At 41.3% G+C, this 19370-nt stretch overlaps 2 protein-coding genes across 2 annotated transcripts in view; both read right to left on the reverse strand.

Moving 5' to 3' along the window:
• Positions 1-19370, reverse strand: part of LOC107044749 — a 67844-nt gene that overhangs the window by 25381 nt on the left and 23093 nt on the right. The gene's annotated exons all lie outside the window — the stretch shown is intronic.
• Positions 2871-3720, reverse strand: LOC107044748. Its single transcript, XM_015266765.1, has 2 exons — positions 3162-3720; positions 2871-3066 (listed from the first exon to the last, which is right to left on the reverse strand). The coding sequence occupies exon 1, from the start codon at positions 3700-3702 to the stop codon at positions 3169-3171; it is 534 nt and encodes a 177-aa protein (XP_015122251.1). The 5' UTR covers positions 3703-3720; the 3' UTR covers positions 2871-3066; positions 3162-3168.

The raw sequence follows: 19370 nt of genomic DNA on the forward strand, positions 1-19370 counted from the left end.
TCCAATCACAAGAAGAGTTAATTCTCCCCATGATAATCGTGGCATCCCCGAAGTTGAAAATAATTACTTGAATGCAAAAGAAACTTCTCGAATTTGCACCACAATATACGAATATATCGTTGTTACAGAAGCCATTTCATATTCCCAAAAATCGTTTTGAAAATCTCCCTGGAAATTGAAAGGAAAGAGAGAGAAGATCTCCCTTTTGTTGAGGGTATTCCTCCTCTTGTTAATAAGATTTCCATATTCCCGTCCAGGTTTATTTGAGTCATACCGAATAATTTCAGATTTTTATTAAATTTGCCTGCGCTATTGAGAAATGAATTTTCCTGCTCTATTGAGAATTGATAAAATTCTAGGTTGAAAAAAAATTTTGATATAATTAACTTCACGACCCGAAGGGTCATTAAAAAGTTATTATAATGACCCCGAAAATCGAAAGTGGAAATTTAATGATATCTCCACGTTTTATGATCTTTCGAAACATTCTGTGACGTTTTTGAACAAATGTCTGTGTGTGTGTGTGTGTGTGCGAATGTATGTGCCAAAAATTTTGGGACACGATTTCTCTTGAACGAACGGTGCAATTTGATTTTTTTCTTCAATCGACGCATCTCCATGTAACTTAGAACTGAATAGATTATGAAGACGATCGCCTCAGCGGTTCTTAAGTTATTCGCAAAAAACATGTGAAAAAACGTCAAAAATTATGTTTTTTTTAATAATTCCACTATTTCTCCTAGAGTACTGATGTGATTTGAATTTTTTTGGATGCAATCAATATGTCTCTGTGTAGAGTCAATCTTGTTGAATTGAAAAAAAAAACGTCTCAGCGGTTGTCTAGTTATCAAGATGGAAATTTCAAACTTTGCGTTTTTTGTTCTAATGAACAGACAAATGAGAATCGGTCGGGAAGTTATTGGTTCGACCCGTAATGGGTCACACCCACTCCAACCCACCCACTTCAATCCACCCACTTCAACCCTCCCACAATGGGAGCGAGCGCAGCGAGCGACCAAAAACCCAGTCGAATTACAACCCACCCGTAATGGGAGCGAGCGAAGCGAGCGACCAACAACCCAGACCAATTTTTCACATTGTAATAAGCACGTTTTTCCATACCCGTAGCGGTGAACTTGAAAATCACTCTATCGGTTCTGTGTGTGACACGATTTTGTATTCGAGTGAATAATTCTCGGAACGCTCTTTCCATCCATTCTACAGGAGAGATATCATCAGGCACAGGATTAACCCTAAACTCATCAGTGTATGAATCCACTCAAAAAAAATTATTTCTAGTATATGTCTTACGAACAAAAGTTAATGGGTCGACACCACCACCAATCTGCACTTATCCTGATGTTGAAGGATGATTCACGAAACACAAGGGTTCATTATGTGTTAAAGAATTATTCAACTCTCGCTCTACAAAATTCCCAGGGAGTATCACCAAATCCTCATGACCACGTGTGGATATTTGTTGTAAAATAGGATCCAGAATTTCATCACCAATTTGCACTTGTCCAGATATCGAAGGATGATTCACGAAGCGCGAGGGTTCATTATAGGCTGAATGATTATTCAACTCTTGCTCCACAATATTCCCAGGGATTGTCACCAAGTCCTCATGACCCCGTGCAAATATTTGATGCAAAAAAGGGTTCAGGATTTCATCACTCAGATTATTAAAAACTTTATCACTTGTATCATTAAAATCTTCATCACCTGAATTATCAAGAACAGTTTCCGCCGGAGGAAACATTTGTTCGAACGCGTTTGTGATGAGTTCATCGAGAAATTCATCGTTATTCACGTGTCCACCCTCCATGATCACTCGGATAACTATGATCTCGTAAAGAAAAGAAATGAACCACAAACCCCCAGAGCCTCTATTTTACAGACCAATAGGGAGATGATTACATATAGAGGAAAAACAATTGGAAAAACCGTCTAAAACAATGTTAGGATGAAGGTCGTGTGATACAAGAAGGTAGTCAGCGGAAGAATAACGTAAATTTACGGCATGTATCGAAACGAAGGATTGGGATAAGGGCTCGTAAGGAATGGCGTACACGAATTGGCGGCTTATCTCGAACGAGGCTGTTTACACTTGAAAAACAATAAATATGGAGCAAAATCTATATCTCGAGACTCAGACGGAAAATATTTCTGAAAGGTTTTCTTCTTGTGGAATAGAAATTGAAAAGAGAATACATCCTGTGAATAACGAAGCTTAATTGTGATTGTTGAAAATCGAAAATTTTGAACTCAAAGAAGAAATTTACATTTGAAAAAGTGTTGATCAAAATTATTTGAACATTAAAACTCTCAGCAAAAATTGTCATTCAAAAAAAAAATTTTGATTTGAAAAAGAGATGATCAAAATGATTTGAATATTAAAACTCTCGGCGCAAAATTGAAATAGAAATCTTTTAAGTTGAAGAAACTCGATTGAAAAAATAGAATTTTTGTTGTTGTTCAAAAACTCATTATGAAGAATTTTTACATGTGATAGGGATTTTCAAATAAATAAAGCATGGTTCAAACTAAATTTTCATATTTACATTCTCAAGAAAACTAAATCTGACCTACAAATTATTTCCAACTTACAAACTAGGTTCGATTTTTTTCTAAAGAATACAATTTCATTTTCTACATGATTCCTAAAAAATCACATGAAATGACAACTTCTTCTAATTAATAAAATACCTCCGCCGCCTCCAGTTTGATGATCTCCTGTAACAAAAAAGAGAAGGCACGTTGAGAAAAAATTGGCACAAATCGAATAAAATTAGTGAAAAACAGAAAACTTACATCTGTAATTTTAATCTCGATCCTCCCACTCATCACCGGTGTAATTCTTGCCACATTTTCTGCATATTTGCTGATAATAATGCACTTGCATCCCACAGCAAAATAAAGATTGCCCTTCCTAGTGAGGGTCTTCATCCTCCTCATATGATGAGTACTCCCGCTGGTCAATTTCCGCAATATCTTGGAGTGCCTGCTAGCTGAGCTGGGAGAAAACAGGGTGCGATGCACAAGAATATAATCTCTTTAAATTCTCTGTAAAAAGAAAAAAAAACATCGAAGAAAAATCAATTGGAGGGATTTTGGACACGAATCAACATGTCACTTGGAAACAGAGAAAATATATTTACCTTATTCTTATTTTCGGTCCACGCGTTCAGCTTCTGCGTCTAAATCATCTTCGAGATCCTTCACCTCCCGCTCCAATTCAGCGAGCAGTGATCTCTTTGCTCTGGAAGGCCCTGCCTGTGGCGGAGAATTATTCTCATCTTCCGAATCCTCCAGAAGTCGCTTTTTCGCTGCAGCTTCAGCAGCGTCAAGCTTCTCAGCCGAAAGCACAATTATTTCCTGTGCAGGGTCCCCCAGGTGAAACACTTCCTGTTCGACACCAGATGTCCCGATATTTCCATCGCTATCGATAGAAATAACCTCCGATGTTGCGTTGTCTCCACTTTTGGACTCGTAGTCGTCCAACACATCGGTAAACATGATGTCATCACTACTGTCACTGTAAAATCCGTCCAAAGCGTTCTCCAATTCTCCCGTTTCTTCACTTTTGTCAATCACCACTGGTGCAACACTTTTCTTCTCATAATTATTCACCGCTTCAATAAAAATGATGTCCTCCGAGTCATCATCGTAAAATGGATTCACAACACTTTCGTAATCCATTTTTTTCACTAAGGACCCAAAGCACCCCCACCATTCCCATTGTCTTATCTCTCCCTCTCCACCACTCCAGACGTTGGCCATTGAAGCAGACCGTGGCTATTTGACTGGCTGGAAAAAAATGTGTGTGGATTTATAAAGTGTATAACGACACTCTATTCATTTTCTTTCACGTATTGCTGGATCGGCAATAATTAAATCTCTTCCCTTATTTACATGGCCTTATACGGCTAAAGGCCTATAGCATTCGTACGCCTCATTTCCAGTAGGATCCCACCAGTCAGTCAGCATAACTTTGTCTCTCATATCCACGACGAAAAATAGTATTTTACGACAATGTTTGATTATGTTTTCTGCAAACTTGTATTCCATTTGGTCCTCTTTGTCCAATAGTGCATGGGTCAAAAGACATGCTGTCGCGATGCTCGTCAGTGAAGGGGCTTGACGTTTTAAAGACATTTTGGGGAGCACATTTTCAGGATTATTTTTTTTTATATTCCGGCCCTTTCTGCCCTCTGATTGGCTAATCAGCCCTATCCAACCCTATGCATGCGGCTGTGGATTCTACACTCCACCGCATTCGCACTCCTATAGAACATAGGAGTAGCATGGGAAACCACAGAAAACCCATGCCGGTACAGGCGGTCACTATATTAGCGACCTCCCGCTCGGCGGAGCCTCCGGTTGGAAAACTCGGTTCCACGGGGAATCGAACTCACAACCTTTCGCACACTAGGCTCGCACCTAGCCGCTTCGGCCATCGACGTCGGTACATTTTCAGGATTTTCAGCAGTATAGACATGATGAACGAATTCAATAGTAGATCTATCACGGTTACCTTCTCGATCAGGACCTATGTACGGATGCCTCTGTTTATGTGTATGCACCCCACGTGCTCTGTCCTTACACTCTTTATTTTGCTGACAGTGTATAGTTTCAACTACACGTACTTTCAATTCGTCCTTTAGTGGGTAATAAGAACAATGATACAGAAATTGGAGTAGATCCATCTCGCTTTTCAGACTGAGTAACACTTTTTTTTTTCAAGGCACATCTGAGTTCACGTTTTCGAGATTCAGGCGTGGGGGTGAAAAAGTAGAGGATCACTAATTGTGTTCACATATTATTTTAGAATCGATTACAAAATTAGCTATTTCTCGGGCTGGGAGAAAAATGTGTCGGTTCAAACAGCATGTTTTTGGGATTATCGGGATATAATATATCTACCTTTATAAAAAATTTCCCCGAGTTTTTATGACCGTACGGAAAAATGAACAATCCGTAAGTGTTCATTTCATCATCAACATGATCACCTGTCTGTATCAAAACTTCTTTGCATCGTAGAACAATTGCAAAAAACATGATATCATGGCATTGTTCAATAATATTCACTGCTATGTCAATTTCTCCTAGGTCCTCCGTATTCATTTTTTCATAGTTCAATAAAGATGCTGCGGCAATGCTCACGAGTGCCGGAGGTTGACGTTGTAAATATTCTTTATCCCAGGGGGGGACAGTTTTGGGTGCACAAATCACATGTGGAAATAAAAGAGTAATTATCTTTTGGCCATTCTCACTATCGAGTCTAAGTAGCCAGGTATCTCTTTCGTGTAAATGTGGAGCGCCCTTCACCGTATCGAGACATGCTCGATATCTACTTTGAATGAGACACTCTCTTAACCGTATTTCCGGAATATTTAGGTGACGAGAAAGGTACTATAAAAGTTGTTGGAGATCCATTTCGTTTTTTCCAACTAAGCGACTATTTTTTTTTCGTCTACAGGTGGACTTCCTTGTCTGTGTCGCAGTGGTGAGGGTAGTCATTACGATACATTGGCCATCTTGTTAACCCTTTGAGTATTCATTTGATATATAATTCTCGAATAACGATACATTACTCATTCAGTTGCGGGGAGTGGTAGAGATCACATCTCGGAAATATTTTTCCGGTCTCATTTTTTTGTGAGTTGGAGCAAAGTAAACAAACATTGAAATGGCGTTGTATCTATTCATGACGTTCTTGATGACACTGACAGTCTCCCCTAGAAGTTTTCAGATTGTTAATTTTACGAAAACTGTCATTGACTCGAAAGTAGGGTTGTATTATGAACCAATGCATCAAATTCATTTCTCCAAAGATGAATAGCGATTAGTGACATACATTGATATGAATTACTTCCAATCTCAAAAACCTTTCTTGTCACCGAATGCAGTAAAATCTCATGAAACGATATGTTGGGAGTATGAAACACGTGATCATTGTGCATCGATTCTTGATACGAGTTACATAAAATCGAAGTACGAAGTTGCGGACAAATATCTGAAACATATTGAATCGCTCATGGAGATCCAACCTGAATCAGCTGATGATGATACAACCACTGTGAAACGAAGCGTACCTCTGGTTTTTATCGGAGGTATAAGCCGTGCGCTCTTTGGCACTCTCAATGAGGAAGATGCAGATTATTACAATAAAGAAATTGATAAATTGTACGAGACTCAGAAAAGTATGACCACTTTGGTTGCTAATCAAACACATATAGTGAAATCAGAGTTTCATCGTATTCATGATGAAATCGATACTATTAAAAACCGTTCAACTCGTCATAATATTTTATTAGACAGAATCGTACTTAAAGTGAATAAACTTCAAAATACTGAGAATCAAATTACATATATTAATCATCTGGAGCAATGGATGCACCATAAAGAAATGGAAATTGATACCTATGTCGATAATTTACAGACAGTGATTCACTCTGTGTATTTTGCAAAACTCGGATTCATACACATCGGACTCATAACACCTCGAATCCTGGAAGATGCTATGAATAAGTTTTTGAGTCATAATGATAATAAAGAATATACATTTCCTCTTTCTATGGAAGAAGTGCGTGCAGGAGAATTGGAGAAAATTTCCAAGACGTCCATTCGGTATCATGGTGGAAAACTGTTACTATTGCTACATGTAACTCTTTTGGACCCACAAGTTCATTATTTATATAAGATGCATCCATTCCCAATGCTTCGAATATTTGGAGACAACAAAAAAGTTCGGCGTATATCCAGCCACGGACAGATTACTTAGTCGTTTCACATGAACAAACCATTTATACTCTCATTCATGACAATGATCTCCCTTACTGTTCTGAGACACGTAATTATCATATATGCGCACCTAGTTATCCTTTCTACAAATCATCTATGTATCCTATTTGTGAAATATCCTTGACAACTGGTGATAAACATGACCCGTTTGAAGATTGTGACATCAGAATTAGCAATACATTCAATCCATACTGAAAGCAATTGCATAATATGAGGGCCAGGCTTTATTCTCTGCCTGAAGAAGAAAAAGTTCAAATAATTTGTGGTGACTCTTCAAAGGAATCAGTGACAATCTCTGGATCGGAAATTTTACGTGTAAAATATGGCTGCCATGCACACACATCCTACGCATCATTTATGGGCTACCAAGTTATCGCAGCAGTAACTGCATATCAATATAATCCTTCAGCTCGTTTGAATATTTCGGACATACTCCCACAAATTTCAGGGTATTAACCCTTTCGGACACCTTATAATCAAACCGATATACCACGAGTGCAAATATAATAATAATAGGAGCCTGATCGTATGATGCGACTCTCGACGAGATTCAAAAATATCTAAAGTATATTGGCGAACAAAAGCGTGAGAAACAAAGGCAAGAGAAAATGTGGTATTGGACAATTTTCGGAGAGATTATATTAGCCGCCAGTTTCCTTGGCTATCTGTTCCGTACCCCTGTTGTATGGGTATTCTGGAAAGTGGTGTATATCTGTGTCTGCTCCAACAAAAAAGATGCAATAAATAGGTATTCAGAGAAAATATCATCTGAAAAACATGATGACGGCCCAATTTATGTCAGCCCCTCGAATCGCGTCGTATTTTAATGTTCCTCCCTACCATTGAGCTACATATGTTTCCCTCTCCTACTCTTACTCCTTCATACGTATAAAAGGGTTGAGGAGCTGTGCGGGAGATTCAGTTTTTCACCTACCATGAAATAGCCATGTGTTTTGCAGTGATTTTGCATTGAATAATTCAATGACGAAAAGGCTTAGTATCGGCATAGACCTGAGAGAAAATTCATCCATTGCGCCATCCATGCAACTCTACGGCCATGATTCACGCAGGAGAATCACTGTGTCATTTGATACATGGGAAAAACTGACAAACAACTCGGAGCATATTTTACTCGACTACTTTGATTTCCAAACCCCTGAACATTGAGGCTTCAGTATCATCGAATGTGGTGGTACTCAATGTGGAGTCGTGCTCAACGGTCTGTAATATTCACTCAGAATGAATGCAAATTGGTCATGCATGCTGTGACCGTAAAAAATATTTGGAAAAAAGTGTCGTCGGTTAACGAATGGTTAGATCTTCTTCTCGGTCTACGTCTTCGAGATTATCTCAACTTCCTCATCGACGTGGCGGCCGACTTTGTCAGGACGGATCACATGAAAACATCGTACGAGGCGTGTGTACCCGACGAAGACGAAATTGGAAATTATCTGTTGAAAAATTATTGTGATTTGTGTTACGCATATAATAAAATTGTACGTCGCAGTTTTCTAACGTATCCTTTTACATCTTTTTTTGTTGGAGAACTTTTTAATTTCTAGGCCCACATTGTATTACCTCGTGTAATCGAAAAGATTAAAGAGTCTCTCAGGTTGGAAACTTTGAGATTGAATCCGAAAGATTATTATTACAATTGAAAAAATGTATCTGAAATGAAAAAAAAATGAATAAATTTTTTATACTCACTTTGAAATATTCTTTATTTCTTTGAACCCTTTCCCCTACTCCTTAACCTGAGAAAAAAAACCTGAAAAAACGTAATCGCAAATGGGGGTGCATCATTTATTCTCTAACTGTTCAGTGGGTAACATGGAGCTCGCTATAACTGATTTGTACTTCTCAACATGTATCATAAATTTAATTAGTTTTATTTTTAAATGAATTATTTCTTCATCATAAAAATATTCTAATCATTTCAATCACCCACCACCCCCTTTCCACCCCACCACCCTCCTTTCCATCCCATTTCCATCCCACCACCCTAAACACCCCCTTTCGCCCCAACCTCCCCCTTTCCATCCCACAACCCCCTTTCCACCCCACTACTCCCCTTTCCACCCCAACACCCCCCCTTTCCACCCACCCTCCACAGACCCGTGGGCATTCCCCCACCCCGCACAGGTGGTCGACGCATCTCTCTCACATCATCCCAGCTGGGATATCATAACAAACAAAGGGGGGCGGGGGGACCGGATGTCTCCCCGTGTGTGTACTGGCTACTTACGACGTTAACTCTTCGATTGCCAATTTACGACTGACGACGGAGCGTGCTGATCCGCCTTTTACAGGGAATTTTGAATCTAGAAATTTCTGCACTGGAAGTTTGTATCACTAACAACCTGTCAGTATCTTAGCGATCGATCGACGGTTGGTAATGTATCGACAGTTAGTATCGCCGATAGATGGCGTGGCTGCATAAGCATTTTTTTACCGAATGATGACTCCCGAAAACGACACCATAGACGTATCCATGTCAAAAAGAATGAATGTTTATTGAAAAGTGTATATAGAAGTCCTGGTAAATACATGACACAAAAAAATATACTTTCAAATTGTGAAATTAATCCAAATGATTTTTCAGCAAAGAAAAAGAAAAAAATTGATTAATAATAGAACGAAAATAGTCTTCAAGTATTGAGAATAATCCAGTACAACCAGTTGTTGACAATCGAGGCCCTGTTTGCGATTTGGAGATTTACAGCAATGATGTGTTATTTCAAATTGCTTCTTTTCTTCCTTATCTTTATATCATCCTATCTATAAAGAAATTTCTTTTACAAATGTTTATATTTGCAACATATGTATTCAAACGTGTGCTCAGTGCTACGGAACTTTTCGCACGCTCGCTACTCATCCCCTTCTACGTCGAACGTCCGGCCCCCATAGGTAGTGGGGAGAAGATTGCGAATCACAGGGTTAATGGTGGTAATGTCGAACATCTGCAATGACTGTTTCCGACACCTACACGAATATACATGTACAGTATCTGGATAAAACCTGTATAGTCGACATAAAGATGTTTTCCTTTAATTTAATTTTTGTACGGTTATTCATGTGAAAACGATGACGTCATCCGAAAATCTGGTATAGTTGGACTTTTCATAGCAAGACGAACAACTTTTGGGGAGGTAAAAAAATATTGTTGCCATTTAAGAAAACTGATTTCATGCTCGTAGTAGAGATGTGCGGGTAGTAATCATTCGGTACTTTGATATCGTTACTTTTGAAACCCGGAAGTAACGAGTATCCAGAGTGAAAATTATTCGGTACTTATGGTAATTTTCTACTGAACCGACCGTAGGTGTTGGGCAGTTAGGTGCGAGGGGGAAATCGTTCATGAGTGTTCTTTAAATCTGGGCAAATTGTGTCTGAGAAAAGGAATCGCCTGAAGTCGAGGAATGTCCAAAGCCTCATGTTCCTTGATGTTAACTTCCAGTTCATACCTTAATATGTTGAGAAAAATAAGAAATACTATTTTATCATTGAAATAAAATATGGGTCGTAAAAATGATCATTCGTTTGTGCAGATTATTGTGCAAATATCTCTGAAACTCATAGGTTGAAAGGAAAATGTTAAATAATAATAACATTTAGGTTAGGATAATGTTGAAGAGCTTGTTTGCAACTTCTCTATATATCTATCAGTTACACGGTCGGTCCTACCGACAATTCTCGAGCACCATCGGGAACCTTCGGTTGAGTGGTCAGGTGATCACGAAACCCCCAAAAAGTAGTTAAAATCTAGCTATTCAGAAGATGGCACGGGTATTGAATTGTAGCATTAAGTTCAGTATATCACCTCAGTTTTGATCAAATTCAGTGTTAAATTCAGTGACTCAACCAATTATTTGAAAAGACTATCAACAGTGCCAATACTACCAAAGAAATGTATCTATTTAATTAACGAAATGGTTCCAGCCCACAATAAATTGAGTTATATTTTTTGATAAACAGTGACAATTTAATTTTCCAGCATCTCCCTCCACATTTTCTCCCATATCCACCCTAAAACTAGTTCCTCACCAAACAGAGCCTCTTTGCAGAGTAGGACATTCTCAACAAGAGATGTCTGGTAACATTTTCCACTAAACCTCTTGCTTTTGAATATATTCCACGAAAATTGTACACATTTGTTTTCAACATATCCCACTTTATCTCTGCAGTGACGATTAAATTGTCTAGAATTTGTTTTACCATTGTTTATCATAATATATTTATTCGATTATTTATTATAATGCTCAACTGGAGGCCTCAGTTGCTCCAATAGCATGGGGGTTTACAAAAGCAATCGTACATGTACATTTGAAGATAAAAATATGTGCAGATTTGTAGCGTAAAAATAGTTGGATATCATAAAATTGAATAATCCTAATCTCATTAAGCATGAGTGCAATATAAACACCGTAGAATAATATGCAGCGGCAAACTGGGGGTAGGTCGTAATTAACAAGGGTATTTACAATGGGAAAAACAACAATGGTAATAATGACACAAGGTATACAAGCTCCTGGGGATCAAGACAGAAACCAGAGGAGCGTCCCAAATGCAGCCTGAAAAGCGTCCTCGGACTGAAATCAAGCCGAAAAATGATTGATAATAAGGAATAATTTAGAGCGACTCAGGGAAAATTACATTTACAAGTAGATGGTCCTATCACGGAGTGAGAAACTTTGAGTTGCAAAGTAAAAAATCGCCTTGAGGTATCGTGGATTGTTGGAGCAGAGGAGATCTCCTGCTATTTCCTCGTCCGTGCGAGAGTTTGAAAGGGGTTCTAGGTACTGGGCCAGATGATGGGGTTTAAATGGGGAGTAGAGGGGACATTTAAGAAGGATGTGTGAGATGGTTTCATAATTGCAGACATGGAGGGCCGAACAGTAGGGACACAGTTGGGAAGGGAAAATTTTTGTAGATCCGTTTTTGAAAGAGAAAGAACAGAAAAAGTTATTTACCAGTCTCATTTGTGCTAAGGATCGTTTGAGAGCAGGATGGAAATGGAGCCGGAGGTAAGGGACGGGGGGGTCTCTCATGGACCTAGGTAATACCAACTGTGAAGATGTTGAGACGCCATAGCTGGTGAAATCCTCCGGGTGCTGCAGCATCTGGTATCTCGTAAAGACGTCGTCCATGCGAACAGACCTGGCCGCTGGGTCCAGGGAGTCCAGTAGATCCTCAGCAACTACAGATCTCAGGAAGACTCTAAAGCAGGACACCCAGTTGTAATCTGAGACCTTGCTCATGTTCTTGGATAGTTCAAAGAGACGCAGCATACAGATTTTGCGATATCGGTATGGATCCATCTTCAGCACGTTCACGAACCATTTCCAAATGATCCTCATGGCCTTGAAAGCTAGCCTGATGGCTCCGGATTTTAGTCTCACAGCCCAGTTTGCTGTGTTTCTGGGAAGTCTTAGGAGACACTTAAGAAAGTCCGTTTGAATAACCTCAATATCGTCCAGGTTTCCTATGCCCCAGGCTGGTATGGCATAAAGGAGAGTCGAGGTTACCATGCTGTCAAAGAGTATCATCTAAGCGTCCCAGTTGTTGCATTTAGATTGGTACAGGAGGCTCAGCCTGTTAAAAGAAGCTCTCCTTGATCCGCCAATGTCTGCTTGCGTGGGGGTCTTGGCTCTTGCTGTACTCGATATGAGCACACCGAGGGAGGTATAGGAGGGGACCACCTCCAAGGGGGTACCTCTAAACAAGGTGAAACGAGGGTCGATGCGTTTGGGACGTCCAGCAGCTTTAAAAGTCAGGATTTTGGTCTTTGACGTGTTGACTGCAAGTACATTCTCATTGCAGTAGTCGCTGAGTGTAACCAGGAGTGCTCAGAGCTTGACATGGGTGTCAGTCAAGAAGACCGTATCATCTGCGAAAAGCTGCATTAGAATATCTGAGTGTCCATCAATATTCAATCCATAGTGTCCTCTCTCCCTGAAAAACCGTTCAAAGGCGGACATATAAGAGGAACAAGAGGGGGCTTAGAGTCTTCCCCTGAAGCACCCCTTCCTCCATCGGGAACACGTCCGAGAGAAGCCCTGTACTGCATACTCTCACATTCGCCTGAGAATAGAGTGATGCCAAGATGTTTTGGAGCTTAGAGCTCACTCCTATGTCGTTTAGCATTGACCAGAGCTGACTGTGGGGAATATTATCGAAGATACGCCGAAATTGATGATCATAATTGAATTGTTTTTCTGATTGTCAATAAGGTAGAAGAAAAGTGACGAATAACGAATAAAAAAGAATGAATACTTTCAAGTCTCGTAACGAATACTTTCGGGACTTGACCAAAATGTTAATGTTGTTGACGAATACTTTCGGGACACCAAATTGTTTCGATAAAAGTTGTAGAGTTTGAACAAGAAAACTCAGTGCTGATAGAATCTAGGACTCCGTTGCTCATGATTCCACGCTACGAGCTAGAGATGTGCAATCTAGTTACTTTCAAGTCCCGTAACGAATACTTTCGGGACTAGATTGCACATCCCTAGCTCTTAGTATAGAATCATAAGCAACGGGGGTCTAGATTCTATCAGCACTGAATGCCGAAAGTATTCGTTACGGGACTTGAAAGTAACTAGATTGCACATCCCTAGCTCGTAGCATAGAATCATAAGCAAGTGGGGCCTAGATTCTATCAGCACTGAGTTTCCTTATTCAAACTCTACAACTTTTATTTCAAAAATTTGGTGTCCCTTTGTTCATACAAAACATATCAAAGCGAACTGATTCAAATGGGACACCCTGTACATGTATGCATCTATGTTTTTTTTTAAGGGGGAAAAATGCATTTACGCACATGCTCGGGTTTGGAAATTCCCAAAGTGTAGTGCCCGATTCGGTCTGATCTGGATACTGTCGACCACGAGCCGCCATAGCTGGTGGAAACCTGGCTTGTATTGGCTCGGCTAATATGCGACCAATACGGACTAAAAAAATACCCCTCTCACCTGCCTCTTACTTCTCCGCAGGACCGCCGCTACTCATTGCAGCACGGGGGGAGGATTCAGTCGTAGCTCTTCCTTCCGTTCATCGAAGTCAACGCTTCCTTCCTCTCAATTTCTCTTCGTCTTCCTCTTGTCTCGGTTTCTCTCCCGTTCATCCTTGCGTAGGTCCTTTAGGACTTCCGCTACGAAGGTGCTGGGTGCCTGCCAGGCTGCCTCTGATGAAAGCATTGCTTCCACTAGATTCTCAGGCTAAATCCTCCCTCCGAGTGTAGTCTCAAGAGTACTGCAGGGCACGTTGAAGCGCGGGCACACGAAGAGTATATGCTCCGCATCTTCGGAAACTCCTGTACAGACCGAGCACTCCGGCGATTCCTTATATTTAAACCTATGAAGATATTGCCGGAAGCACCCATGTCCCGAGATCATCTGTGTGAGATAGTAGTTTACTTCTCCATGTGTGCGGTTGACCCATGCTTCCAATTTCGGGATCAGGCGGTGAGTCCATCGCCCATTGGTCGAGGTATCCCACAACAACTGCCATCGATGCAGACTATTGTCCCTCTCATCCGTCCTCAGCTCAGCTGCATTCTGCGTTGTTAATCTTTTCCGCCGGTAGAGGCATTGTCCTTCCTCGGCAAGTACTCCTATCGGGAGCATCCCAGCGATGGCATCTTCTGACACCATACGAGATGCGCTGGCAACTCTAATTGCGCTCAATCGATAGACCGACACCACCTTCCGTCGCGCGTGCTGAATAAAGAGTACGTCAGCCCAAATGGAAATGCCATATGTGAGGACCGACGTGACAACTGATGCCAGCAACGTTCTTCTCTTCTTTTTTGGCCCTCCGATGTTTGGCATGATGCCTGAAAGGACGGTCCCAACTTCTGATGTGTCTGCATCTATGTATGTATGTATCTATCTATGTATATACAGGGTGTTTCGATTGAAAAAATGCGGCCAAATATCTCCTAAGGCGGGCAAGTAACAAAAAAATGTTCGATGCAAAAATTAAAGGGTTTTGAGGGGGACATTTGATGCATTCATTATTATGAGTTTTCAAACTCATGCTTGCCAGCTGCAAGCACAAAGCGCTTTTTTAAAAATAGCAACCGCATTTTTCAAGTCAATGAAACTTGTTCATCTTCATGAGTTGTTATCAGATACCTCCTTAGTCATGTAATTTCCTCTAATTTTACTAGAAAAATGCCACAAAAACGAGTTCTGTAATCATATTAAAGATTCAAAAATCCTTGGCGCACCTTAGTGTAATTGTTCCGTTGATATGTTTACTAACAAGAGTTATCAAATGTAAACAATGAACAAAAAATTTTCCTACTAATTCGAGGATTCTTTTATTCTAATCAGCGCCAATTCAACCAGAATTGAGTTAGTATCACTTGTCATTTCATTAAAGACATCACGATGTATTCAGCCAGTGAAATTGTCCATATTTTACTCGTTTTGGGAGAGTGTAGAGGAGTATATAGAGCCGCTGCCCGAACATATCGAGAGCGGCACCGCAATAGCCTACATTATCCTCCACATTCAGTTATTCGGAAGATTGAAAGGAGTTGTAGCAGAGGGAGAGGGCGCTTTTTTAGCGCAAGAAATGCGAAGCAGATTTTACCTCCATGTGGTGCATCCTGGGTCACGCTAAAAAAATCTGAATCTTCAATTTGACCACAGAACTCGTTTTTGTGGCATTTTTCGAGTAAATTTAGAGAAAATTACATGAATGACGAAGTTTCTGAACATCAGAAATAAAAAACAGAAATCGGCAAAGAAACAACAGAACTAGGGGGCGCTGTGTTGGCGGCAAACTCAGTGGACATGTTTTCTGTTGTGTGTGGTTTTATTTAATTTTCTGACTGGCTCTGGGCTGACGAGCGCTGAGTGCGGCTTCTATTGGGTGCCTGACGTTGCTGTCTATGACCTGAATTAATAATCTAGGTGACTGGTTCAATGTTTAAGCCGTCTATTCTCTGATTTTGTGGAGCTATAATAGATAGGGATACCTACCTGTGGAGAAGGGATACCACCTGTTTCCCCACAAAACCAAGTTGATGTCGGGGACAACTAGCGTCATCTTTGAGCCTAAATTGGTACTCAAACCCTCGCTAATACAAGCGGCCAGCTACCGACAAAGGATCCATGGTTCCTCCGCCTGCAATCGGTAAGCTAGAAATAACTAAACGCTCTTCGGGGAGAAAACCTACGGCAGATAACTGGAAAAACATCAAATCCTCCTTCACACCTAATCTGGGTGAACCCTTTGAGAAGAACAAATCTAAGAAAAGAAAGAGGTCTGACCATCATAGATTAGTGATGTCTTCCGAGGTGTTAGGCGTCTCTAAAACCCCCAGAATCTTATCAGGCAGCTCTCCATCCTCTGGTTCAGATCTCAACCCTCTCGACTCCTCTCTGGACAATTTAAATCTCTCTTCTGACGACCCATTTTCATCGACAGTCATTCACAACGACGAAGAAGTCAAAGAAGTGGACATGCCAACCAAAACTGAGGAAGCAATTCTGAAGTAGCTTGCGCAGATGATTGCCGGCTTCAGCACCCTGAATGCTGGCTTCAAAACCATAAGAGAGGAAAATCAAAAAATGGGTAGCTTGTGGAAATTCATCTCCGATACTGCTCCTAAGCAATATACCAACATGGAGGAGCTCAAGGGCAAAGTTAAGAACGAGATGGCCAAGGTCAAAGCTGGTTTTGATCAGAAGTACTCTTCCCTCAGCGAGGAGGTGGCTAAGATCAAATCCCTAATGAGTAACTGCACCCCCCCCTCGACGAGGCTGAACTAGACCTGAGAATCCAGGCGGTTACACCCAATAGAGCCGGAAAACCCTTGGTTAAAGTAGAATTGGACTCGCCTGACACCAAGGCATCCATCTTCGAGGCTAAGAAGTCCCATTAGCTCCAGGCGGTTTATATCAACAACGATCTGTCACGAAAGGACCCTCGGATTGCCACATCTATACGGGACATTACTAAGATCTTGAGGCAGAGGAAGCATTCAGCCAAAAGTGGTTACAGACGTCTTGATGTTGACGACCTCAAGTTCGTCTGGAACAAATCAATGGAAACATTGGTTAAAGTCGGTAATGGGCCCTTGCGAACCATGCAGGTCGTCTTTAATGTCACTTCAACTGCTGATTTAGGTCCGTCCAACCATCAAAGAACATTCCCGAATTTTTCGCAACCCGAGGGCATGGATCAGGGCGCCACATAAACCAACATCTTGCTCTTTCCACGCTCGGTAATCAGGTTACTCCCAGGGGTGTGAACATAATTTTTTGGAATATTAATAGTTTCTCGCACATCAATGATATTCAGGACTTCTAATTGTTAATTCCAGTTCTCTTTCGCCTGCCAAGGCCGATGTTTCTCGTCTCCAATGATTTCTGCCGCCAGGGGAATATCCCTTGCACCTGCCACCCCCAGCATACCAGTGCACCTACACTTTTGCCTAATATCTAATTTTTCACGTGTCCACCCTCGCTGTGTGCCGCCGCCAGTATTTATTTGGGTGTTTTATTACAGGGTGACAAATAGGAATAGGTGGAAACTTGGTTTTGATGCTTTCGGGGCTATGATTAATGACATCTTTGGCTTCCGGATGGAGGCCGCATTTGCATTCAGCGTTGCGCCGACGTTTCGCAAACATTCCAGTCAGCCTCTTCAGGGCTATGAGCTCCGATTCTGAGCTCCGATGTCTTCGGGTAGTCCTTATATGCTTTCCCTTGTGGTTGTGGGGGAAGGAAAAGGGGGGGTGGTCAGCCAATCATATGTTTTTAATTGATCAGCTGGTCAATTAAAAAACCGGGAGGACGGTTTTCCAAACGGGGTTCACTTGATATCCTCTGTCCCTGTTGAGGTTAGGGTTTTCATGGATCTCTAAACCCTCTCAGTATTTTCTTTCGAAATACCCTTGAGATTTGGCCAACATTATGGCTTGATCGTACTGGAGAGTATGTCCAGTTTCCATCGAGTGTTCAGCCAGGGCAGACAGTTCTAAGTGACCGTATTTGGAGCACCGCTGGTGTTCGCTGATCCGTGTGCTGATCTTCCTCCCGGTTTCTCCAATGTACACTTTCCCGCATGAGTAGGGGATCTCGTACACTCCTGATGTGTTCAGAGGTGGTCTTGGATGCTTTACACTTGGCAGCATCTGTCCGATCTTCTTTGGAGGCTGGAAGATTGTTCGAATGTTATGTTTGCCAAGTACTCTACTTATGCGTTCTGTCCGTTCTTTGCCTCTCAGATAGGGGAGGAGGGCCACTTTTGGTCTTTCCTGGTTTTCCTCAGGATTAGTTTCCTCTTCAGAAGATGAGAGCGTGCTCTGTAGCTTTGGCTTGACTTTCCGAATTTGTTGGATGTTATATCCATTCTTGGTCAGAGCTATCTCAAGATGTTCAACTTCACTGTCAACGTTGGAGGGTTGAGAGATTGTGAGTGCTCTATACATTAGGGAGCTAATAGCGGAATTCTTCTGAAAGTGTGGTGATTGAAGGTAGTATTGAGATACCTATCTGTGTGGGTTGGCTTGCGATATACTTGGTCGTCTAGAGTGCCGTCCTCGTTGCGTCGAACCAGGACATCTAGGAATGGAAGACATCTATCTTGTTCGATTTCCATAGTGAACTTGATGCTCACGTGCTGAGTATTCAAGAACTCCAGAAATTGAGTTACAGCAGTCTTCCCATGTGGCCAGATGACAAAGGTATCGTCCACATACCTGAACCACACAGTAGGTTTCTGAGGTGCTGACTTGAATAATTCGTTCTCGAAGTGTTCCATGAATATATTTGCAACAATCGGGGAAATGGGAGAACCCACTGCCGCTCCCGATTTCTGCTCATAGTACTCTCCTTCAAACTGAAAGTATGTAGAAGTCAAGCAATGCTCAATCAGAGGAAGGAATTGGGAAGAGATGCTTTTGGATTTCTTGACGATTTGTAAGGTTTCTGGGATTGGGACGTTAGTTAAGAGTGATCCTACAGCGAAACTCACTAGGATATCATCTGGAGAAGTCCGGAGATTTCTCAGTTTGTTGACGAAATCCAGTAAGTTCTGAATGTATGAACCATTCAGGCCAGTCAACTTTTGGAGTGGTTTCGTGAGAAACTTGGCCAACTGGTAAGTTGGCGCTCCAATGTTGCAGACAATGGGACGGAGATGAACAAACTCTTTATGGATTTTGGGGAGTGCATAGAGTCTAGGAGGAACGGATTCTTTAGAGGTAAGGAATTCCGTCAGGTGAGCGGAGAAACCAGCCTTCTTCAGCAGATCAGCAGTTTTTCGCTCAATTGTACGAATAGGGTCCTTCCTAAGTTTAACGTAAACTCTGGAGTCACCCAACATCGTACTGAGCTTACCGGAGTAGTCGTCTTTATCCATAACCACCGTGGCATTGCCTTTGTCTGCCGGAAGAATAATCAGATCATTATTCTCCTTTAGACTACGCAGTGAGAGGCGTTCCTCCCTGGTGATATTGTAACGAGGGGGAGTGGCCTTGTGGAGGATATTAGACAACTGTCTCCGGATCTCATTGCTGGTCTCCTGGGGAAGATGGTAAATCGCTG

The sequence above is a fragment of the Diachasma alloeum genome, unplaced genomic scaffold, assembly GCF_001412515.2.
Source record: "Diachasma alloeum isolate Michigan unplaced genomic scaffold, Dall2.0 Dall_scaffold_00792, whole genome shotgun sequence".
In the NCBI taxonomy this organism is placed as follows: Eukaryota; Metazoa; Arthropoda; class Insecta; order Hymenoptera; family Braconidae; genus Diachasma; species Diachasma alloeum.